Raw genomic sequence first — 26,795 nt, forward strand, 5'->3', positions numbered from 1 at the left:
ATTACTTTTCTATAATAATGAAAAATACTGTATAGAATAAAATTTAAATGAAAGTAATAATGAAAATTGAAAAACACTATATAATATATGGTATATACGATAAAATTTGAATAAAAAACATGAAAGGAATCGAATTAATTAAAAAAAACGTATTTGAAAAGTAAATAAATATAAATCATTGTCGTTTTAACCGACAAACCAACCGAGTTGATCGGTTGACACACACTGAAACAAAAAAAAAATTCCGATTTTCAAGACAGTGTTGGTTTTCATCGATGGGGTTGGCCAAAAATTGACCTCGACCCATCCATGATTCGCCCTAATTCTTATTTGATAATTTTTCAACATACTTTAATTGCACCATCACAACATTTGTTTTTTTTCCTTTTGCTTTTTCTGTTCTTCAAGTATTTTTGAAAATTTTCAGTTGTTTGATATAATAATTTGTTTGTGATTTCATAGGATCGTGGTACGAATGGAGTTTAAGGTCGGGTCAAGGTCAATTAATTTAAGGGTGGAGAATGGAGTTTAAGGTCGGGTCAAGGTCAATTAATTTAAGGGTGGAGAAAAATAGGGAATGTATGTAAAACTAACGATTGGATCTCTCTTAGAGTTACAACGAGCAAGACCAACATTCAAAGTTACTATCTATAAACTTTTCTGATAGAAAGTTGTGATTTTCTATATGGTATCTACAAATTCTCAATTTTTCATTTGGCTATCTTTTTAAAAGCCAATCTAAATATAGTTAACTGGTTAAGACATATATGTTTGGTCAGTTCGAATTTCACTCACGTACTGTTGAACTAAATAAAACTTTTAAAGTAGTAAATATATTAAATGTGCTTATGAGACTAAGTTGTGGATGATCACGTCATATTTTTGTATTTTATTTAACACTATTATAAAAAAAAGTCACAAATATATTTTAATTCAATACTATACAATTATGTTGTATATGATACTACCAAAACAAGCATAACTCAGCGATAATTGACATATATTTTAAAATAAGAGGTTGTGAGTTCGAAACCTCACCCCACATATTGTACTAAAAAAATATGATATTGATTTTTTAGTACAACAAACGTGTGAATGGAGGACTGAACCTCCAACTTTTGAGGGATGAGATGATGTTTTAACCGCTGAACTATACTTATAACTAAATAATGATCGAAAAGTATTTTTAATTGAGTTATTAATTATATTTCCCAAGGTTGTTTGCCTAAGTATCTAGATCATATGTTGAAGATGAAGAAAATAAAATGTGTTTGAAATTAATTTGATGATGAGTTTTCATCACAAAGTGTTGAGATTTCTTATTTATCACTTTCTTTGTCCTCCAAATTCCAATGTTAGAAGAATCTGGTGGGTGGGCCTAAAGTAACAGCAGTCCAATGCATGATTGGGCTTAAGAAAGTAACCCACCAGTCCAAACTGGGAGACAAACGAGTAGTATTGGGCTTGGGTAACCTTGGGTAAAAGATAAATTTTGAGCTATATTATTTTTTTTTATTATTATTATAAGTATAGGGTGAAGATTTAAACCTACACTTATTAAATATTTGGAGCTAAAACCTAGAATTTGAATGTATGGATAATAAATATATGTGTTTGGATGGATAGTAAAATTAATTTCATGGGGAATATCTGGGAAATTAAAATCCAAGAATTTGAATGTATGAGAACAATAAATGTATGTGTTTGGATAATTAGTAGAATTAATATATGAGAATTAAATGTATATGTTTGTTCTGCATGTTTTTTTTTTTTTTTGGATTTAAATAATATGTTTCAAATCCTCCTCCCACATCCACAAATTTTTAACAAAATTGGATAAAATAAAGAGAGATTTGCAAAAATATGAGTACATCTAAAAATGATAGGCGAAAACAAGAAATGAAGTCAACCTGAGCTTAGCTCCACAGGTATATATATGTCTTTGATCGGAAAGTCATGAGTTTTAATCATCCACTAATTATTTTACTAAAAAAAAGAAAAAACAAGAAATGAAAAAAGATGTGCTCATCTTAGCCAAAAAATGATCCTGCGAGCTCCAAAATTGTAAGTAGAATGAAGTCCCCCACTTCATCTACAACTGCACTGACTTTTTCTCTGCAACATGCATAGTTTTTATGGTTTTGTTTTTGTTTTACTCAAAAGACATCATATCAATAGAGATAATTCTTTTTTCTTAGATACCATAAGTCATTTTCTTCCCTAAACGATATGAGACTTTGTTTGCATTTCTCTTACAAATCTAATAGAAACGCCATAGATATGGTGTGGACATACCCAATCTATGGTGTCTGCCACCGTTCTCTGTCAGCCATTCATAAAAATGCGTTGGCTGCACATGCAGCATTCCTTCTCTCATATTTGATAGATACCAATATTTTTCCTTTCTAATAAGCCAAAGCCTTTGACAGTATTTTCTGCCGCTAACAAATGGCAGAAAGTTGTATTAACACCAAAAAATTTATTTGAAGCCATAACACTATCTCCTTTTTATTATTATTTATTTTTTCCAGAATATCTCTATTTTTCTTAATTATTTAAATCAATTAAAGAGGGTGATCGGAACCAAGCTGTGCTTCAAAACTCTCTCAAATAATTTGATATTTGTTCTTCCTTGTGCATGGAGATGATGTCAGTTGTTTGGATTTGGGTGGTGGTTTTGGTGAGCTTAGTTGTATTATTATGGGGATGGAAGTGTTGTGAACTGGATTTGGGTGAGGCCAAAGAAGCTTGAGAAGTTGCTCAGAGACCAAGGCTTCGCCGGAAATTCTTACCGGATTTTCTATGGCGACTTGAAGCCGATCATCAGCCATGTCGGAGCAAGCGAACTCGAAGCCGATGAACATCTCCCATGATAATTGCTCCATGTACCATCCCTTTCGAATATCAAATCATACTAAACTATGGTAATTTACGTCTCTTTATCTTTTTAACCCATCTGGCGGATGCCAATGGATTCTTTGTAAAAATAACATTTAGGTGTTTACGAGCTCCTACTTACTAACATTAATTAGGATGGATAAAACTTGATAAATATTAAAAAAAAATTAGACAACTATTTATTAAACTTTCCCTCTTTTCGTTGAATTCATATCTGAATTGTCATTTTTTTTAATAGTGATCTTATTTACCAGTAAGTACCTAAATCTTTTATCCTTCTTTAAGTAAACGAAGAGGGATGTTTAAGTAACTTTTCTCGAGAAGTTACCCCACTCTTCATGGTGGATCATGTGGATCTATTTCAATGAGTAGTTCTAAGATTTCTTCTCAGAGAGAATTTAGGATGTGAACAAAGAGAGAAATGATTTTCTTTTGAGCATGGATGATACAAGTCATGGGATCCTTTAGTTAAGAAGAATAATATTTTTGGTGCTTACCCCTAAGTCTCTTCCAATTTTTCTTTTTTTTAAGAAAAATCTAGTTTCTCTCTTAGTTGTCTATGTCTATCATTTTGATATACTCTACAGTCATGCCATTTAGTTTCTAGTATACTATGATGATAGTCATACGACTATTTAGCGTCTGATATATATTGATATATCTGAAAGTCATATCATTTGTTTTTTTTTATATCATTGATATACGTCAAAGTCATACCATTGATATACCAAAAATATTAGTCTTTTTTACACCATTGATATACCTCAAAGTCATACCATTTGTTTTTAATTTACCATTGATATATCTTATAAAAATTATCGATATATATGTATCATGATATACCATTGATATATTATTGAACCTTTGATATATCATTGATATACATTATTTAATTACTGATATATATGATGTGGGCTGATATACATCATTGATATACATGATTTCATATATAATTGATATACTTGATATGAATGTCGATATACCAATAATATACTAATTGGAATGTTGATATGGTAGGTTTTACTCCAAAAGGTTTAATTTGCAATTATGAGTTTAAAGTTCAATTTTAATCGAAATTATAAATTTTAGATAACATGATAGAAAATTTTTTCTTAATCTGAATGAAATTGTTCAAATAATGACTCTTTATATACTTTTTATTATTTAGGACAAAAAGATATACTTTTTATTATTTAGGACAAAAAGATGTCATTAGGAGGTTAATCTAATAAAACTTCGGCCTAAGAACAATAACAGAAACTCCATAACGTACAGAAAACTAAACCATACATTAGTTATAACTACTAATAGTGAACTTATACAAATTTACTAATGCTTAATCTTAACAAGCCTAGTTAAAAGAATTATATTTTTGATCATTAGTCTAAGTTGTGATGAATACCTAAATTTGATGAAATTTACTAGGAAAATAAAATAATTCTTCACAAACACATTTTTTAAGTACTGTGAATAAAGGGATATCATAACAACTTTTATTATATGTTTTGGAAACGATGAAATCATAGTAAACATTATCAATTTGATGTACATTGACGTACTTCAAATTAAGTATTATCAAGTATATATAATGATTTATACTTCATATAAGAGGTATTTTATAACTAATATATTTTGATGTACTTCATACAAGATATATTAGTAGGTACTTCATATAAGGTAAATAAATTATAACTAAATATACCTACCTTATATGAATTATAACTAAATATACATAGTATGCAGTACATCAGGGTATATTAATATATCTTGACGTATATCTTTGATATATGAAGTAATGATAAATGATACGATATCAAAAATAAATGTATCTAGTATGAAGTATATGGTATATCAGTTAATTGATGTACCTTATATTATAATACATTAAGGTAAATCCATCATAATGATATACCTAATATGAATGTTGATATACCAATGATATATATCTTCAAACAAAAAAATATACTAGGATATAACTGATTTGATATATCATTGATATATCTGAAAATGTAAAAGGATAACAAAAAAATTTCAAAAATCAAATTTCAAAATTTTTGTCATTTTTATGAAACTCAGATGTTGTTACTATATCGGTGAATAGGACAAATATTTTAGATTCTCATTACAAATTTCCTATAAAAATTAACAATTAATATAAATGATTGAGAGAAAATATTTTTATTTTTTCAAAAAAATTAGCAGTAAGTTTCTTTTAGTGGTGGTAAGTAGGAAAATGCCCACCAACCGTTAAACACATCAATATTATTCTATTAAAATTATTTTAAATCATTCAATATGAAATATAATTAATCCTATATTTCTTTCTTCTTACAAAAAATATATATATATATATATATTTTTTTTGTGAACTAACATATATATTATGTTTGAGGATATATGAAATATGTGAGAATTTTATTGTTGAAGGTAAGAATTCATTCACGTGGTTTGGCCCGTATCCAAGAGTGTACATCATGGACCCAGGCCAAACTTAAACACATATTTTCTCTAGTTGATGATGTTCCAAAGCCAAATGTAAACCCCACGATCAAGCTAATTTTAGAAGGAATTGTAAGCTACCATAGAGCAAAATGGGCCAAACACAAGAAGATAATTGGCCCTGCATTTCATTTCTTAAGGTTGAAGGTATGAACATTATTAATTATTGTTATATTATTCTTTTGGAGTAATTAAATTTGTTGAATTCTAATGAGTAATAGTCACCCTTAAATCCACGTATAGGACATGTTACCAACATTCTTTGACACATGTAACAAGATGGTTAGCCAATGGGAAAGATTAGTTTCGACAAACGGGTCGTGCGAGTTGGATGTGATGCCTTATTTACACAATCTAATGGCCGATATCATCTCTCGAACGACATGTGGGAGTAGTTATGAGGAAGGACAAACGATCTTCCAACTTTTAAAAGAATTGACGTCTCTGATAATTAAATCAACATATGAGTCTAATATTTCAGGATGGAGGTACATAAAATTAATCATTTTCTAATTTAAAATTTCTCTTTCCCATGTCAGCTATTATTATTATTATTATTATTATTATTATTATTTTGTGTAGGTTTGTACCAACCAAGTCAAACAATGAAATGAAAAGATTAGACAGAGAAATACACCGTTTGATTTTGGGTATCATAAAAAAAAGGCAAAAAGGCATAGAGAAAGGTGAGTTAGTAGGACAAGGAGATTTATTAAGTCTTCTCCTGCATCGAATTTAAATGAAATTCGAGAACATGACAATAATAAAGATGTTGGAATAAGTTTAGAAGATGCAGTTAAAGAATGCAAGATTGTTCATCTGGTTGGCCAAAAAACCACAGCATCGTTACTAGTTTGGACGATGGTTCTGTTGAGTTCACGTACGGAATGATAAGAGCGAACCAGAGTAGAGGTCCTTCAAGTCTTTGGAAACAATGAGCCAGATTATGATGGTTTAATTCGCAAAGTCGTTAGTCAAATTATTTCATGATATTTAATTATTATTGTTTATCTTTTAAATTGTGTTTTCAGTTAAAAAAGTGTAGTCTATAAGTGAAAAATAAAACATTAATAGTCAAGGTTTGAATCTCCATGATGCATTGTTGAACTAAAAACAAGAAGAATATATTGTACAAGATCTTGAGAAATGATGTGACTTTTATGTTAATATTCCTAATTGGCGATAAGATAGAGTAACTCATGTATCTTATAGACCTTGTTAGGTCCTTCAGTTTTTTCGACGTGTGATCCTTAACATCTTACAATATACTATAGGTGACTGTGATTTTGAACAAGGTTCTACGACTATACCCACCCATTAGTATGCTGGAACGTATTTTTAAAAAGGAGACAAAACTTGGAGAATTTATAATGCCAAGAGGAGTATTCCTGGACATACCAATTATCCTAATCCATCGTGATCGTGAAATATGGGGTGAGGATGCAAATGAGTTCAAGCCGGAGAGATTCTCAGAGGGAGTTTGTAATGCAGCAAAAGTTCAACCTGCTTTCTTCCCACGTGGATGGGGTCCTCGAATGTGCATGGGCCAAAACTTCTCTATGATGGAGGGAAAAATGCTATTATCTTTAGTTATCCGATCTTTTCATTTGAGATTTCTCCATCATATACTCATGCTCCCATCGCATGGAGCTCATATCCTCTTTCACAAATTGTAATTGTAGTTAGAAATATTGTGATAGATGTGACTTGATTTTAGAGTTACTTTCTAGATGCAATTTGTGAGGTTGCCCAAAGGGGACAGGTTTCATGGCTCCATTTTAGGTTTTGGGATATGGCTTGAATCTCATTATCTGTGGTTAGAGTTAAAATAAAAGGGACAAATTCAATTTTCCATATGTGTTTTTATTTTATTTTAGGTCTGATTCAGTAACTATTTTATTTTTGATTTGTGTTGTTTTTAGAATTAGATCGGTAAACATTACTTTCATCTATGTATTTCTTTATTTTGCACTAACATTAGTTACAACGTGTTTACAAGAAAGGTTATGACAATTTTTTTTTTTAATACAACACGTTGGGGAGATGATTCGAACTCACAACCATTTGGTTGGAGGTATATACTAATTATCGCTGAGCTATACTCGCTTTAGCAGGTTACGATAAAATTGAATTTGAAATTTTATTGTCACATTTTGTTAGTTGGAATTTTTTATAATATATATATATATATATATTTTCATTTTTGGATAGAGAATTTTTATGATATCTCTTTAGTTGATTCATAGAAAATTTTCTTGGGTTGGTTTTAAAAAGATATTAGTTAGTTATTCAAATTTAGAGATAAAATTGATCTCGTCATAAAAAAAAAAAAAAAGATCAATTTGATAAAACTGAAAAATTAAGGTTAAAATTGACTTTTATATATATATATATATATATTAAGGAAAAGATGATAAATTAATTGATCGAAGAAGATGCCACTTGGGCTCCAGGATGAAGGGTGTCACTCTTTACAAGATTTGAAAGTCGACCAATGATACGTGGCTGATTTGTTGAATAAAATTGACTTATATTAATCAACCAAGTACAAGAATAAAAATAAATTTTCTCTCAAAAAAAAAAAAAAATAGTTCATGAACATGATCGTATCTACTTGATTTCTAAACTATAAAACATGTTACCTAAACTTTAGATTGGGAATTTCAATAACTTCCAGTGCGCCTCAACACCATTACTTAAATGTTAATGTGAATTTATGTGAACTAGCAAGTAACGTCCGACACAAAAAAATATGTAATTGAATAAAACAAATATGAACGGGCTAAAATACACTAATAGAAATATTCTTCCCATATTTTGATTATCTTCTTCTAATTATTATTATTTTTAACATCTTTTTTTTTCCAACACGTTTTTTTGTCTAATAATATGATAATCATATACTCGTTCAGCATGTTGTATAATATGTTGGTATATACTAAACCATTATAAAAAATTAGAGGTATAAATATACTTTTAATGGTATGATAATAGTTTTTTTTATCTAACTACAGTATGTTAATAATATACCTTTTAGTGGTATATAGTAAATTATTAGCATATACTCTTCCTAAGATTTTGAGTTTTTCATAAGATTCGAGTTCATAGAGACAATAAAAAATAATTACATAAAATTCAAAACATGTAAACTAACATAACCAATAATCAATAACCAACTACAGCTCGTGTATGATGATATGAGCTCCATATTGAGGCCGAGTAGTCATAATAAAGGTAGGAGCATGAACATGCGAGGAAGGAAACTCAAATGAGAAGCATACTATTTTATCCTCCATCATCACAAAGTTCTGTCCCATGCATATTCGAAGGTCCCATGCAAATGGGAGGAAAGAAATCAGGTTGAACTTTTGATACTTTAAAAATTCATTTACTCAATTTTTCTGGTTTAAATTCATCTGCATGCATCCTCACCCCATATCTCACGACCACGATGGATTAAAATAACTGGTATACGCAATATTATTTAAATCTTAAATCTCCAACTCTGGTTTCCTTTTGAACAACAGGATTTATAATATTTGATGGTGAGTATAGCCTTGTAACCTAAAATCATGATTACATGTGATGATTGTAAAACTCACTTGCGTCAATGGTATAAAAAACAAATTAAGTACAAAAAAAGCCGATATAATTCAACTTACAACTTTTAAGCAACTTAAATCACCAAAAGTTGGATCCTCATTGCCAAACACTTGTAGCACCTCTGTTCTTACTCGATCTTGACATTCCTTGAATAAACTCAAATAAAGCATCATCGAAACTAGTAAGGTAACAATGGTTTCTTGGCCAGCAAGATAGAAAACATGATCTCATTCCATCACCTTTATTGTTTCCATGTTCTTCAATTTTTCCTTAGATTCGATTCTAGGAGAATGCCTAATAAATCACCTTATGCACCCAACTCACATTTCTGCATAGCATTTTACCTTTTGTTTATGATACCCAAAAGCAAAGTGTTTATTTCTCTATCTATTTTCTTCATTGGCACAAACCTACACAAAGTTATCTTGTCAAAGCTTAATCGAAACAAAATTATAATGAGAGCCAGTGTAAATGTTGAAAATAAGTAAACTTATTTAATTTACACTAATAATTTTTAAGAACAAATCTTTTAGTTCTACTTCCATCTTGGAATATAAACGAGAGTTGCAGCTTCAACTATCAAACCAGTCCAATTCTTTTAAGGGTTTGAAAATCATTTGTCCTTTGTAGCTATTCCCACGTACAGTTCAAGAAATGGAATCAACTATTAGATTGGGTAGGCATCACATCTATCTTACACTACCCTTCTTTTGAAATCAATCTTTCTCATTCACTAACCATCTAATTACAAGTGTGAATGAATCTTGGTACCATATACTCCATGCATGTCAACTCAAAAGTATGACTTACAAGATTACAACAATTTAACTCGAAAAAATTTTCGATCAAAAACTTTAAATTTCTTTTTTTTTGAATGAGATTAGACATATACCTTCAACTCACATGTGTGAACTTTTACCTACAATTCTCTTGCATATTTTACAATTAGGGTTCTAAATATCGAGAACCATGTCGACTCTTTTTTTAATTATTTTATAAATAAAGAGGTTCCAACAAAAAAGAAACAAAATTTTTTAATTTGGTTTTAAAAAAATCCCTATCCGCAAAAGAAAATTTAACCAAAGATTTCTCATTTGCGCAAGTGCAAGTTACTCGAATCCACCCGTCCCATTGAGGAGACGGCAACAACAGCGCACGTGTGGAAAGATATCTGTAAAACCATAAGAGACAACCACGAGCAACCAAAGGTCCAAAGCATTTCCAACAACTTATTTAGTTTAGATTGCAATTGCATTCAACAATTCAAATTATATATTCAATTTGACTTTTATCTTCTTGGCTTCTAAATTTCTCATTAGTTTTTAACTTCTCTACGCATCCTCCGAACATGTTCCTAAATCAATCATCCATTCCAACTTTCTAATCAAATTTAAACAATTTCTAAATACATTTTTAATTCATTCAACAACTATTCTTTAACTTTTCATTAATTTCCATTATTTCGTTCCCACGATTCATCACGACGACATTTCTATAAGTATATTTCTTATATGTTTAAATATGATGGTCAAAAGTGATAAATTATAATCGAATTAAACTCTCATTTACTAATTCAAAAAATTTATATCAGTGTCCACAATTTTCGTGATTTTTACTGAAATATTCGTTGACATGTTCATAACGACATTTCTATAAATATATTTCTTATATATTTAGATATGATGGTAAAAAAGATTGATTATTGGTTAATTAAGCTATAATTAAAATCTTATTTACTAATTCAAAAAATTTGCATAAATATCCGCAATATCCGTGATTCTTTCTAAAATATTTGTCGACATCGACATGTCCGTAAAATTAGGATCTCGACATTTCCATCGACATCCGACATTTAGAACATTGGTTATAATCTCATTTCATTTTTATTAAAATAAAAATGAAAATATATATTATAAATTATATAATATGGTAAAATAATTATTCTACAAAATTTATAATATATTTTTTAATTAATTAATTAATATTATTTTAGATTAAAATAAATATTTAGTCATTAACTACAATAATTTGTAAATATATTACTAAACAGCTCGAACAAATTTTTAAAGTAGAGTTGAATGTTAAAATCTGGTACCAAATACATATCTAAAAATATAAAAAATATGGAATATTATGTTCTTCATGAGATCCCTTTTTTTTCATATCACCAACTAAACGCGTTCTAAATTTTTCTACATGAAACTAAATTTTAATAGTTTTAAAGGATGTATTCCGATACATAGGAAAATTTAGTCCTCTCGAGAACATGAAAGAGTTTTTTTTTTTTTTTTCCGGCTCAAAATCAATAACATTATTTATCCGTCTTTATTCCTTAATAATAATAATAATAATATAACATTGGTGAAACTTTGCAAATGATACGTCTCCATTTGCACATCTATCAATCATTTTCAAAGATGAACTCAGAATTGTATTGATAAACTGTATACAGCACTGCCATCCAAGATTAAACAATGCGCAAATCACTTTAAAAAGTATAGTTTAGTAACTTGTAACATGATTAGTTTCTAATTAATTAAAAGACCAAGGCTCAAAATTTGCTTATTAACTAAGGTAGGTTTTTTTAGAAAGTGAAAATAGCATTGTCTAATAGATTTACTTATTAACTTAATGCATAATCAGAGAGATGATTTCTAATATATGCATGACCAAGTCGCTTCTAGAAAAAAAGTATGGTTAATCACCCCTTTCTCCATTCCATTAAAAGTTAAGATCCAAAATGATAAGCAATCAGCAATTTCTTTTATAGGGATGGAAAACTTCTTTGTGACCGCAAGAACTTGCTACGATTGGCTATTCAAATTACGTTAACTTTAAGTAGACTTGGTGAGAGAAATACCAACTAGTCTCTCAAATATTTGATGGTTAGATGTGGATGTGAAAGAATCATAAATCACCAAATAAATTCTACCTCTAGTGAAGTTGCCAACATGAGTTTAGTTCAGTGATAATTGGTACTCTTCTTTGGTCGAGAGATAATAAGTTCTTCGAATCCTCCACTCCACTCTCATTTATTGTACTAAAAAATTAGAAAAAAAAATCTTCTGTTTCTTGAATAAAATTGACAAATTCAATTTATATTCTAGCAAATTTAAAGTTTCAATCCTAGAAAATAATCTACTTTTAAAGATCCAATTATTACGAAAAAAAAATAGAGATTATTTTAACTAGCACAAAGATATTAAGTTAGGTACTGCAGCAAACTTTTTGTTACAGCCATCTATATATCTGTTGGAAAACAATATCTCATTTCTGCTGTAGGAATAACTAAAAAATAATCGAGAAGTTAAAAGAAAATTAAAAAAAAAAACATAAGAATGTGTATGGAAACTCCAAAATGAAAGAAAGAACTACAGTCCACCAAAAAGAAAATTTTATTATGCGAAAAATATTAGAATCACACATAATTTTGTTTTCGACCTGTAATTACATAAATTAAAATACTCTTTCAGCTTTATATGCCATTCAGAATTAGAAAGGAATAAAACCAAAAGTCATTAAATTCAGTGTGCGTGGATATTTGCTCTTTTAATATTTTTTCCAAAAAATCTAACAATATCTAAGAAATTCCTGTCGATTTGATAATATAGTGAAATATATTGGATTTAAAATACCGCATGCTATAAACTACTAACAGAAGAAAAGGGAAAAAAACATCTTATTAAAAGTCAATGATTTTTCACAATTTAAAAAATGAGAAAAAAGAAAATAAAACTATATGGCTCCGAAATGCTAAATCAATTCGAATCCTAATATTAAAATATAATTTTAAAATAAAAACATGCATAATAGATAAAACAAAAGAAGGATGTTTGGAAGAAATGAGGGAAAAAAAAAAGAAAAAAGAACAAACTCGAATTTCAACTTTCATCGAATCATATTTTGTCGGCAATGATTGAAAAAGGGAAGCCAGAAAGAAAAATAGAAATAAATAAATAAATAAATGTGGAGGATGGTGGGTCATGCATGTGCAGCTCACAGCGGCATGGACACATGCATGAGGTGGCCGGGTCGCTCGCTTTTATTATTTATTATTCATTATTTAAAAAATTTAATCTCATCATTTATATTTTAACACTTTAAACTTAGTTATCTCAGTAATAAAATTGATTGATGATATACTTCCATTTTCTAATACTTGGTGAAATTTTAAAAAAGAAAAAAGATAAACAAGAGAATAAGACTCAAAATTTATACCAATCACTTGGAAATTTGGAGGAGGAATTATAAATTTTCATCTTTTTACTTTTTCATCATCTAAATCATACTTATTATATTAAAAAAAATTGAATAAAAAATTTGTCCCTTCTAAAGGATAACTTTACTCCACAACTTAAATGTCGCTTCAATATGTACCCATATCAATATTTTAATAGACGCATATATAAAGTCATGTTATTCGTCTATTAAATAGCTAACAACGGAATAATATAATAATTAAATAAAATATGTTATCAGGTAGAATTGAGATGTCACTGCAATGTAAGTCTCATTCAACTATGTGAGTATGGTTAAAGAATTACTATTAGAGATAGAGAGCATTGGTTTCGGGGGCTGAGCGCACTTGGATGAGATATCGAAGGATAGCCAGCATGTAGGGTGCTGCGATATGCCACAAAGAATTGTCTAAGGTGTCGCCACGCCCCCCATCTACAGCATATAAATGGGGAGGGACAATGTTGGTGGTCCCCCAAAGGCAAGACATGGCATGCCGCCTCCTTGTGTGCGCCTCTTGTCACAACCATACTAGTAGAGAGTAGGTTGTGACGCCCACGTAGTGTGCAAGTGTCAGCGACAAGCATATGTCGCCCATCGGGCCATGTCAAGGGCCGAGAGTGAAGTGTCGTGATGCGACCAAGGAGGATGGTGCATCACCTATCACACCATATGGATGTACTCAAGAATGCCTAGAGAAAGCATATGCAGAATGCAAAGCGAAGGCGACGTCAGTGGTGTCGGTGACAAGCTCAACGGGGGCCAGTTGGGGCCCCGGGCCACGACCCTAGAAGTTGGGGTTCCGTCGAGAGTTTGGACGAGCGGCTTTAAAGTTCGATGCATATAAGTGAGATATGTAAGCACGCCAAGTTTCGTGTCAATCGGAGTTCAAACGTGCACTCTACGTTGGCGAGTGACTCCTCGCCACTTTCGACGTTCATGCCTGCCAAGTCAAGTTTGCCTTAGAATGTACCTTAGGAGGAGGCATGGTGTTGGCTCTCCACCACCCCTGGGCCATGTCAGGGCCTAAGTGAGCCACCCCATGGCACATGCGTGTGTCATGGCGAGGGCGAGCGTCTACAAGACGAGTGTCTTGGGCGACTTCCGTCGAGGATAGAAAACTCGAGGACAGTGTCGGGCGGCACGGGTGTGCCGGCATTGCGCCTCGGTCCATGTGTCGGAGGTTGCACCACGGGGGTCCCTATGCGGTACGGTATGCTCGAACGACACGGCACGAACGCAAGAGTCGTCGTACCACGATAGTGTCTGGATGGCTGGATGTCCGGAAGGTCCCGATCATTAAGACAAGCACATGGGTCGGTTCTCGGTATGCGTGCCCAAGTGAGCAGCGAAGCCCGATGACATCCCGACGCTCGGGGTGACATCCTAAAGTACCGGTGGGCACCCGGTAAGTGAGAAAAAGCTAGTCTTGGCCCGGTAAGCGGCAAGACTCATCCCGGCAGTACCCGGTTAGGTCGTTTAGCCCGTTATTGACTAGTTTCTCGGCAGGAATGGTCTTAGAGGCGTCCGATGGGCCCGATAAGCTAGTTCTGACATAGTTAAGCGGCAGGAATGTCCCGGTTGTACCCAGTTGGCGTTTTAAGCTCGTTCTGGCCTCGTTATAGGTCAGAACTCATCCCGGTAAGGTCCTGGCTCATCGTAGGAGCGGGACGGTCGAGTGACCGAGAACCAAGATGGTTGAAAACAAGTTGCGACGTCGCGTTCAGAAGACCTTGGCTTAGAGTAGAGGCAAGGTAGAGTCGTGGGACTTGGCCTAGTGTAGAGGCAAGCCGGCTAGAGTCGCGTTAGAGTTTAAATGCACGTACGGGCGACGTGCATTGCCGAGTCAAGTGAGAATTCCGCTGTAAGTGAAGCTCGGTCGAGGAAGAAAGAACCTCGCCTAAGGTCCGACGAAGCCACAAAGGGGCGTGAAAAGTGGATTGGAGCTAGAGTTCCTCGTAAGGCTGGCCATGGTCCAGCTTAGATCATGCCGCTGCACGGTTGAAAAATGTACGACCGTGACACCTCTCACATTCGAACATGCTCACTCTTTCTCCATATATATAAGGAAGAGAGTAACCCTAATCGAGATAAGCTGACTTTTCTATACAACTGCTTGCAAGAATTCGGTACACACTCTCAAGTGGGTACTGTTCTTACCCTTGATATTATTGTCCTTCTACTCTATTTGCTCTGTATATTAGATATCCAATAAATGAATTAAATTTACCCAACCCATCAGCTTAAGTTTTTGGGTTGAGTGGTGGTTTATTCATCCTTAAGATGATATCAGAGCGGGAGATCCTGTATTCGAATCCATGCGTAGTCGTTTCCTCCCCATTTTATATCCATCCTTAAGACTATATACCTGACATCAACACAATATTTTAAAAGTTCAAAAATAATCACAAAATGATACTAGAAGTTTTGGTCTTCTTATTTTTAGTTTGGGTTAATTTTGGTCTCTATATTTTAAAATGTCAATTTTCCTCACATTCATATACTTTCAAAACATCTATTTTGATCCTTATAATTTTAAAAAATGACTATTTTGATCTTTGTTTTTTTTTAGTTTGGGTTAATTTTGGTCTCTATATTTTAAAATGTCAATTTTCCTCACATTCATATACTTTCAAAACATCTATTTTGATCCTTATAATTTTAAAAAATGACTATTTTGATCTTTGTTTACAAAATTTTAACATAAATTTTATGCAAAATAAAAACTCTTTAATACAACAAATTTATGGTTATGTTCCAAGAAATTTAGCGAGTAAGGTATGATATTAAAATTATTATAAAAAGAAATTAAGAGAATAAAATAATCATATTTTAAAAATAGAATACTAAATTAAACCTTTTAAAGTACAAGAGTTAAATTAAGAAGATGTAGTCTTAAAAAGAATAAAATTAGTACAAAACAAAACCCGAGATTTAAGACATTTTCTTCTTTATTCTCTCTCAGACAACTAGAAAGGCCAATGGATGGTTGGGATTGTCGGGTGTCTGTGGCCGTGCACGTGGGTTGCGTGGCCCAAACGTACATCTTTTTTCTCTAGTCAAAGTTGTCCCCACACTCTCTATTATAAACTTACAATTGCTTGCTCTTTTTTCCCCTTTGCTTCGCAATATGGTGGAAAATCTATTTAAAGACCCTCTCCCCTCTTCGCTCTTCCTCTACTTGCTTGATTTTTGTAATAAACGTGTCAAACGAATGGAAAAAATAAACAAACTATATGTATATGTATACAATAATTTAGAATGATGAAACCAATAATTTCATATGTCCTTCCCAAAAAAATTTAAAATTAAAATTAAATAAACGTTTAGGTTGAAATATATTAAATACATAATATTTTCTTTTAAAATTTGATCAATTTAATGTATAAATTCTAAAAAGTTTCTAAGCTCATGTTGGCAAAGTAACCAATAGGTTTAAGCTCCAATAGACTCTAGTTGCATATTAATTAGAATTAGAGAAGATTTTGGTATACAAATAGGGATGATATCTAAATTTTGTGAGAAAAAAAAAAATCTACACGAGCTCAATCCTGAAGTAAATAGCATGATATTGAGAGACCTAAAGTTTAAGTTAGCTATATAGTATCTCAAGTTTAAAAGTTAAATGAATTACTTTAAAATGTCTCATTTATTGTTGGTTATGGCTTCTAACCATAATCAATTAAATTAAAAGGATAGGCCAAAACGAACTTAACTCACTAGTAATTGACATATATTTTCAAGAGGATCGAACTCATAACTTTTTGATTGTAGATAGATGCGAATTATCTCTATATCTCACCATTTATTTATAGAATAATTATTGGGCGAAAATTAAATCTTCTCATTCAGACATATGTTGAGCTATTATATATTTAATTTGAAGGAAAAAGATTGCTAGTAGCTTGAGTCTTGAAAATAGGATAAACTAAAAAAATATTTGGAAAGGTTGAAGTGGTAAATTGACAAAAAAGCAAGCAACTGATTCAACCCCTTGGCGCGGCCGTTTTAATTCGAAAGGGCTAATAATAATAATATTTTACGGCAGATTAGCACCAAACCCAGAAGTAGACGCCATAACCTCTCTCTGTATCTGCTCTCGTCTCCACCTCAGAAACAAAAAGCTTCTGTCCCCCAAATCGACAGAAAAATCTCCAAATCCAGATCCAGAACATGCCATTGCCCTTGCCCGGAGTGAGATTGCGCTCATTTTCAGCAACAGTGCCGCACAGATTCTGATCTGCGTTCTCTAGATTTGACGTCTTTTCAGTTCAGTTCCACTCAACTTTCACTGCTTTCATTTCCTGCTTATTTACGTTTCTCTTTTACTTTTTCCACTTCCCGATTCCGTTTTTCTCTTGTTTCGCATTATAATTCCTGTTTACAGTTTCTGCTTTCCGAATTGTGGCGCAGGATCGGTTCGGTCCGGGCAGAATTACTTCACAGGGAACTGAATGTTTCTACTCGGTCTCTTGCGCTGAAATGGTCGAGTTTGACTTCAAGGTTTTCGATTCGGTTTGAATTGCGTCACTGTAGGTATGCGGCATTGCGTGATCTTAGATTCTATTATACACGTTTAGTGTTGCAGGAAATCAGTGGAACATTTCGTTTATTTTACCTCTATTCTGGTAACATTGTTTCAATTTTGTTATGATTTTCCTATCGGTTTTTATATTCTGTTGTGATTTTGTTAATAGCGCCAAATTTGGGATAAATTGTGAGACTGCTAGAAGAGAAGAAACTGAATTCCTAACTTCTTTATTGGAATCGAATGCCGAACTTCCTCTGCGTCGCAATGAGTATCGAGGTTGTGAAGAATCTTGCCAAGGTTGTAAACATTCCTTGAAGTTGATTGCCGATTATTCGGAGCTGAGATGAAAGTTCATGTACAATTATTTTTATAATTTGGAAAATGATTTAATATGAATGGGAGACTCGGAGTCTTCTTTGACAGACTGTTAACATGGACCATTATCAGAAAACTCCAAAATGTTTGTGTAATATAATAAATCGACGGCTGGTTGTTTGTGATCCTGAGTATGCATATGTTCTGTCGTTTTTTGCTAATAATAAAAAAGACAAAGAATTTTAGATTCATGCTTCTGACGAGAACACTGAAAAAAGATGTTTGCGAATTTGCTCTGATCGTCTGACCCATGATTAGTTTGTTGATGCAGATCATTGAGGAGGCAAGGCAGTGAGGTTCTGTCGGCCCTACTGCTTCTTTGGTCCTAACAACACTTGGTGCATCGTGAATCTAAATTTCAAATCAGTAGAAAGTACTGTTGGTAGCTGAAGGAAGAGACGCCGAGGAATGCTGTCAATTTGCACTAATAGATCTCTTTAAGAATGGTCTTAGACTCTTAATTTCTGAGTTACATAAGGTTTACGGCTTTGAAGCCGAGAGGAGACGGCGAGAAATGGGAGCTGTCGGTGAGGACGAGCTAATAATGGAAGAGACAAGTGGGCGTGAAGAGAGAATTTTGGTATCAGTTCGTCTGCGCCCTTTGAACGAGAAGGAGGTTTCAAGGAATGACGTCTCGGAATGGGAATGCATTAACGATAACACTGTCATATGCAGGAATGCGCTTTCGGTTGCTGACCGCTCCTTGTATCCATCTGTGTATACATTTGGTAAGTCCACGCTCTTGTTAAAAAAAAAAAAAGAGACCAATTTTTATCTACTTTTTCCATGAATTCTCTGTTCTGGATTTTAATTTTTCATTACCCATCATTTTGAGACTTCCGAAACAGGGGGCTCTTGAATCTTCCCCAATTTATGGCCGCAGTGACGGCCCTGCTTTAGCTGTGATCCTGAATATCTATTTTTGTCTGTTCTTTGCTCTCTCGCCGCCATTTGCTTCTATGAACGGCTGGCTATAGACAGGGTATTTGGTAGCGATTGCACAACAAGGAAGGTCTACGAGGAGGGCGCCAAGGAAGTTGCTCTTTCTGTTGTCAGTGGAGTTAACTGTATGGACGAACCTGAACCACTTTTTCCTCTTTGTATTCGATTATATAACGTGAACTTCATATTCATTTTCTTTTCCACTGGATTTTTCCGTACAGCAACTATTTTTGCTTATGGACAAACAAGTAGCGGGAAAACGTACACCATGAGTGGAATTACCGAGTTTACTATAGCAGATATATATGATTACATAGAAAAGGTAAGGATAAATAGTGTCAATAAATGGTTCGGCATAAATTTTTTCCTTTTTTCTGGACTAATTTTACTATTCTTCTACTTTTTGTTAAGCACCCGGAGAGAGAATTTCTTTTGAAGTTTTCTGCCATAGAGATATATAATGAATCTGTGAGGGACCTCCTTGGCATAGATAGTACTCCTCTCAGACTCCTGGACGATCCAGAGGTGAATAATCATTTCCGACTTTTCTCACCCTTCTCTCTTAGTATGTCCATTTCATGATCTTTGATTTTTAAGTTATTTTGATAGAGGGGAACCACGGTTGAGAAACTCACAGAGGAAACTCTGACGAACTGGAATCATTTTAAACAACTTTTATCTATTTGCGAAGGTATTGAGAGTATCAAATCTTCTTGCCTTTACAGGATCGAGTTTTGTTTGGTTACATGATGTTATTGATATATTTTTGCAGCTCAGAGGCAGATTGGGGAGACATCTTTGAATGAAGCAAGCTCCAGATCTCATCAGATTCTTAGATTGGTATTGATATTGTTGTCTTTGCTGTAGTCAATTCTGATATTTACTTTAGAAATACCGTTGAGTATTCCTTCATTTCAGACAATTGAGAGCTCAGCTCGTGAATTTTTAGGCAACGACAAGTCAAGTTCTCTCACAGCTACTGTGGTATAAACACTTGATTTTGGGATAGATTTGATTTAATTGGTGAATAGATCAACAAAATGAAATAATTCTTCGATGCAGAATTTTGTTGATCTTGCTGGAAGTGAACGTGCATCTCAGTCGTTATCAGCTGGTACACGTCTCAAAGAAGGTTGTCACATAAATCGTAGTTTGCTTACTCTTGGGACTGTTATTCGTAAGCTCAGGTACTTTGTGCTATTTGCCTCTTTCTACTTTTGTGTTAAGCATATAATTTTCTTTATTCGCTGCGGTTTAATGTGCATGTGATAATTGATTTGTTTATAATGTCATTTCTATTGGTCCGTCCAAATATTTCTGAATTTTCTATAGAGTGAAGAAATTAGAACTGTTTGGTCCCTTGACCTTAGAGGAGACAGCAACTTGTCATTTACCATAGTTTCTTAATTTCTCAGAGTTTAAACTCAACCTTTCTTCTTGTTTCCTTTGTCACTGCAAATTTATGGTCAAATTTTTGAAGGGTTACAGATGATATGGTAATTGAGACAGAAAGGAGTGTACTGTTCTCTTGCCTAAATAAGAAAGAATGTACAAAACTCGAACTATTCGACAGGTCTGAACACTCCCCCACCCTCATCCTATAGAGAGGATTGTACTGTTCTATTGCCTAAATAAGAAAGAATGTACAAAACTCAAACTATTCGACAGGTCCGAACACTCCCCCTCCATCATCCTATAGAGAGGATTGTACTGTTCTCTTGCCTAAATAAGAAAGAATGTACAAAACTCAAACTATTTGACAGGTCCGAACACTCCCCCTCCATCATCCTATAGAGAGGATTGTACTTCTTGGTGGTGTTCTAGGCATAGAAAATTCTTTTGTAATTACAGCCTCTCGTCGATTATGCAAGATTGAAGTGCTTTACTTCATTAGTTTTTGGGGGGGGGGGGAGCCCTCTTCCCCCTGCCCTTAGGCTGTATTTTGTCTATGCTTTTTTCTATATATTAAGTTTCTTATAAAAAAAAAAGTATGTAAAAAACTCAAACTATTCGACAGGTCTGAACACTGCCCCTCCCTCATCCTATAGAGAGGATTGTACTGTTCTATTGCCTAAATAAGAAAGAATGTACAAAAACTCAAACTATACAGACAGGTCCGAACACTCCCCCGCCCTCATCCTTACATCACTAACTATATTTTGACAGAACTAACTATTTCAGGGGGACCACCTATCCTACCTTTTCGAAAGATACCCAAGTCTAGCTTAACTAATAGGAAGTGCACATTAAAACACCACTTTGTTCTAGAATATGGAAATTTTACTAAACTGCTTCCCAACTCTATCCAAATTGCCTTGCCCCAAGCTTCACCTTGGCTCAGGGTGGAAACTGGAAAGAAGGAAAATATTGGCGCATTAGGTCATAGGGATCCCAGGATGCTTCCTTTGGATCTTGTCCCTCAATTGGATTAGTACCTTTGCATTATTTAACTCCTCCCATTTATGCAAAGGTCACCATTTTGTCCCTGGCCATGCACAACTTAATTGCCTCCGTCTTAGCCAATTCAGATGAGTGATTTACCTTGAAGAATCATTCCACTTGGAAAATTTATCCATGGGATGGCACACATTGAGTATTTCTTATTCCCAAATCAGATGAAGGTTCACTGAGTTAATTGAAAACTAATGGTAGGGACTCTTTAAAGATTTTTTATAGTATAAGGTTGGACCTCTAAAATGGTAAAGATTTGAAAAGAGAATAGGTAGCCAAGTTAAGTAACAAAAGTAGTATTTTAACCTAGTCTTTTATACAAGCTCCTAATTACATTTTCCTCTTATATTTTGGTTCTTACTGACATGTATAATTCCTTGTTGGATGCAGTAAGGGAAGAAATGGACATATTCCTTTCAGGGATTCGAAGTTAACTCGTATATTGCAATCTTCCTTGGGAGGCAATGCTAGAACCGCAATCATCTGTACAATGAGCCCTGCACGAATCCATGTTGAGCAATCAAGAAACACACTATTTTTTGCAAGTTGTGCTAAAGAAGTTGTAACTAATGCTCAGGTGAATGTAGTTGTATCTGATAAGGCACTAGTAAAACAGTTGCAAAGAGAATTGGCTAGATTGGAAAGCGAGTTAAGAAGTTCCGGACATACTTCTGTTACTCCCGATTCTACTTTATTAATTAGAGAAAAAGATCTCCAGATTGAAAAGGTAATTTTCTTTCCTTTATTTATTTTTAAAATTTTTATCTTTTTTAACTTTATAATTTGTTCAATTTTAGCAGATGTGGATAATTTTAATTCATATTCTAGTTTGACTTTGATCAAATTATATCAATTAGATGGTGCCAGTGACATGCATATAGCTCTCTTCAAAAAAATATATATCTAAGTAAAAACTGACTTGGTACTGTAGCTATCTGATGTTGCTGCATCGTCCATTTTTGGTTATTGCTATTCTATTTCTTCTGGGACAGGCTTTTTCACTGTAAGACAAAATTTGCTCCCCAAAACCATGTCGAATAAAAAATGACATTGTGTTTTGTGGTCAGAGGCATCCAACTTTTTCCACGGGCATAATTAGAAACTGAAACTATATGATTAGGTTTGTAATTGTATTTATTCACCCTTTTATTGATATATGTTTTCTGCTGCCATTGAAATGCTTCTCTAACTTTTACTTTCTTGGAGGGCATTGGAGTGTCCTATATATCGAGGTAGGACCGTGGGAACTTGATCTAAGTTATTCTTTTGCTCTTCCTTATTTGTTCCATCATGCAGCTAAAGAAGGCCTTAAGAGAACTTACCTTGGAACGAGATTATGCTCAATCTCAGGTTAAGGATCTACTTAAAATGGTTGAAGATGATAAACCTTTAATGCCATCGGTATGGATATTCTATATTTTGAATAGTCTCCCATTGTGCTTTCATAAAACGAAGCTTCTGTATTTGATGTATAGTTATTTGCATCTTCTTTCAGACAGAATTGGATGATCACTACCCAAGATTACGGGTGCAGTCTTCATGGGACTTAGAGAATCACCCAGCTGAGACAACAGTGATGACAGATTCTCGAATCCTGGGTGATGTTGCTGGATCTTTTGATGCATCTCAAGATTCTGGTGGACATAGCAGTAGGTCTGATGATAATTTTATGCATCTTGTTGAATTTGAAAAGAATTCCCTGCAAGGTAAATCCCCTCCACGAGTAGCAGCAACGGTTCCTTCTTTGGTTGATACTCAACTACATATGGAGGAGATAGAAGAACTGTCCTGTGATAACTCTGAGGATCTCTGCAAGGAAGTTCGATGTATTGAGATGGAAGAATCAAGTATAGATAGATACTTAGTTTCAACCATGTCAGGTTCTAGCCCAGAAAGATACATTGATTCGACCACACAGTCTCCTATAGCAAACACAACAACCTCTAGATTGAAAGTAGCTGATAACGAGCACAGTAAAAAATGTAAATTAGAATCATCCCCTTCAGTAGAAGATAATAAGTCTAACAACTTCAGTCCCTTTTATGTGGTCCCATCTCCGGAGAAGCCTTCTCCATGGATGATGGAGAAAGATATCTGTACCTCTGGAGGATTACAGTTAACTAGGAGTAGAAGTTGTAAAGCCAGTCTTATGAGAACCATATCTATAGAGAACATCAAGGAAATCCAGGGCACACCACCAATTTGCTTTGGAAAAGACTTCATAGGGAGACCTGAGGGCTTCCAAATAAAACTTGCTGCATTGCGATACAATATTGAGACGGAGAATTCGTCACAAACTTGTTCTCAAACTTCCCAGAAGAGCACTTCTAAAGGCGCGCCCGGTGAACAGAATGTTGATGTGTCAGAAGACGAGAAAAGTGATGTTACTTCAGCTATTGAACCAGAACAAAACCGGATATCCAACCTCCACAGTGAAAATCAACTTCTCAACGCAACAAAGCCGATATCCAACCTCGAATCTGAAAATCATCTTCTTGATGCAGCGGTGAGTGCTTTGTTTGGTTTATACATCTTTCGCAATAATCTAATATATTGATGCTAAATTTTTACTCATACAAGTCATGGGTGCAAGCCAGGCCATTATAGAACCAAAAGCTACTGACTGCAGCTTATATTTTTGTGGAAATCTTAGAATAAGGATCAGATCAGTTTGCTTTCTTCCGAGCTTTCCTATTCGAATGTTTTCTAGAGGGTTTTCATTTAGCAAGTTTGTCTTGCATTCTAGATGCTTGGGGCTAAACCAAATCCCCTTGAATCCGATGAGAAGAATGTGGAAGATATCGGCATGGATCCAACCCAAAATGACATGAGAAGCGATTCAAAATGGCCTTCAGAATTCAGAAGACTTCAAACAGACATCATTGAGTTGTGGCATGTTTGTAACGTCTCATTGGTTCATAGAACCTACTTTTTCCTTCTATTTAAAGGCGGCGATCCAGCTGATTCTATCTATATGGAGGTAGAGTTCAGGAGGCTGTCCTTCCTCAGAGACACATTCTCTCAGGAAAATCAAACCGTAGAAAATGGCCAAACTTTGACAGCAGCATTGAGGTAAGCTATTTATAATTTCAATCTATAACTTCCATATGTTCTATTGAAATCCACAAACCCCTTCTATGATGTCACAGTATGAAGGCTCTCCGCCGGGAGAGGCAGATGTTGAGCAGACAAATGCGGAAGAGGCTCTCAGAAAAACAAAGAGAGACCCTGCTCGTAGAATGGGGCATTAGTTTGAATTCTAACCACCGGAGGTTGCAGTTGGCTCATCTTTTGTGGAATGATACAAAAGATATGGATCACATAGGAAGGAGCGCAGCCATTGTTGCTAAACTTGTTAACTACGTAGAACCAGAGCAAGCCTTCAAAGAGATGTTTGGCCTCAATTTCACTCCACGCCGCGGTGCTCGAGGAACCACCTCGTTGGAGACGAAGCATCAACCTTGTCTTATAATGTAAGCTTCTCGCTAATCATCTTTGTACAGATTACGTGTTGTTACTCAATCGGTGTATTTCTTTGTTCTTCCTTGGATATTTCTACCTTTTCTCGACCCGGTCTGATTATAATTTAATTGCAAGGATTATGTAAACTTGTGAATTTCTAATGGAATGCGACTTTATTAGTTTTTTTTTTTAATTTTTTTAATTTTTAAGTTTTAGTTTAAAACGAACAACTTAAATCAATTTTTGCAGGCAATGTATATCAATTTTGTACTTATTTTTATCTTTTATTCAATTTTCGCTAAATCTTTGTGAACTCATAGATTCCGGTAAAAGCCTAGTTTTGTACAAAACTATGCTCGGTCAATGTACATAATCGACTGTTGAATAGATATTTTAAAATTCATAAATTAAAAAAAAAAAACCTTTTAGTGTCAAATCTGCAACTAACTCAAAAAAAAAATTGAAATAATAGTAAAAATTGCAATGTTAATTCAAGTTTAGTCGAAATTATCGCATTTATCTGTTCAAGGTCTAATTTGACGAAATTGAACTAACTAATTGGTAGTCAGAGTTTGGTTTTGCAAAATGCAGCCTCACATCTAATTGTTTAGTGTATTAAAAAAAAATCTACCGCAATTAGCGTGACAAATAAGAAGGATAAATATAGAAAAGATATTTTTTTTTGTTTTAAGAAAACTAAAAAATAGTCAAATTTTCATAAGTTACAAGTATGACCATTGTTCCAGGTAAAAGTAAATTGATACCCTTATAAAGAGTTTATGACTAAATTTATAAATTAACTTTAATTTTAGTTAAATAGAATCAATGTTTAAAATAGGACATTTAAATGAATCATTTTATTTTCTAAAGTATTTGCACATAGGTTTAAACTTTCTTTTGATGTCTAAGCTTCAAATTTATTCCATTCTAGTTTTCCATCAATGCTTGCCTCAACCAATCTATGCATCAAAACATGTTTATGTCATCACGAGTCATAGGATTAATTGGTTAAAAGTAAAATAATGGTAAGGACAAAATCAATATTAAAAAAAAAGTTCAAGCAAGTACTCCTATTATATAATAAACATTTTGATCAAAATATAATACAATTAAAAATTTTATGATTGAAATAGACGAACAAAAACAGAAATAAAATAGCAGAAAAATAAAGAAGAAAACGTGCAGAAAGCTAAGAAGAAGTAAAACAGAAATTGCTTAACATGAAAGGAAAAAAAATTGAAAAAAAAAAACAGTCAACATACTTAAAAGAAAATGCAAATTTACGATTCATATATATTTTTTAACACAAAAGAGTTGGAGATTCGAACCTACGAATTTTATAAGTCTCTAAATTCAATCAATTATGCTCGGTCAATTTAGAAATTTAAATTGAATGGTATAGAATAATACAAAATTAAAATAAATAATTTCTTATGAAAAAATGGTTATATAGTACAAATTGTATAAAATATATTTTCTAATCTAAATCTAAACAGGTAAAAAAGAAACAAAATAATAATCACGGTCAACCTGGATTATAATTTGTACATAAATGTTAAATTTCAACCCAATGGACAATTAAAAATGCTTGTTCTAAATGCTCTAAACTCTAAACTAAAGCGTTGAATTTCTGTTCCTTTTATTTGATTTGATTTACTTATATTATTTATTTTATTTTTTGTATCAGTTATTACCCAATTGCTGTTTTATTTGGGTGCTAATTTTGAATATTTTATCTAAAAAATATGTTAAATTTGATATTACAGTTGTACCAACCTAACTGGTTTGGAAATTCCGC

General features: G+C 33.2%; 1 protein-coding gene and 1 pseudogene across 3 annotated transcripts; both read left to right on the forward strand.

Annotated features, from left to right (window-relative positions):
• Nucleotides 1-2,564: 2,564 nt before the first annotated feature.
• Nucleotides 2,565-7,108, forward strand: LOC148208439 (cytochrome P450 CYP72A219-like; annotated as a pseudogene).
• A 10,172-nt stretch (nt 7,109-17,280) lies between these two features.
• LOC111008261 (kinesin-like protein KIN-7H) lies at nt 17,281-25,176 on the forward strand. Of its 3 annotated transcripts, none has more exons than XM_022280903.2 (16): nt 17,281-17,505; nt 17,624-17,772; nt 17,934-18,064; nt 18,414-18,870; nt 19,120-19,209; nt 19,306-19,406; nt 19,496-19,609; nt 19,694-19,775; nt 19,857-19,924; nt 20,003-20,068; nt 20,147-20,271; nt 21,926-22,262; nt 22,832-22,936; nt 23,031-24,041; nt 24,282-24,607; nt 24,685-25,176. In XM_022280903.2, the coding sequence occupies exons 4-16, from the start codon at nt 18,657-18,659 to the stop codon at nt 25,010-25,012; spliced, it is 2,967 nt and encodes a 988-aa protein (XP_022136595.1). In that variant the 5' UTR covers nt 17,281-17,505; nt 17,624-17,772; nt 17,934-18,064; nt 18,414-18,656; the 3' UTR covers nt 25,013-25,176. The 3 variants fall into 3 exon arrangements, with proteins under 3 accessions (XP_022136595.1, XP_022136594.1, XP_022136593.1); XM_022280902.2 differs by having other exon boundaries at nt 17,650-17,772; nt 18,401-18,870; XM_022280901.2 differs by having other exon boundaries at nt 17,650-17,772.
• Nucleotides 25,177-26,795: the final 1,619 nt, after the last annotated feature.

The sequence above is a fragment of the Momordica charantia genome, assembly GCF_013281855.1.
Source record: "Momordica charantia cultivar OHB3-1 chromosome 10 unlocalized genomic scaffold, Mcharantia_2.0 BLBB01000010.1, whole genome shotgun sequence".
Classification (NCBI taxonomy): domain Eukaryota; kingdom Viridiplantae; phylum Streptophyta; class Magnoliopsida; order Cucurbitales; family Cucurbitaceae; genus Momordica; species Momordica charantia.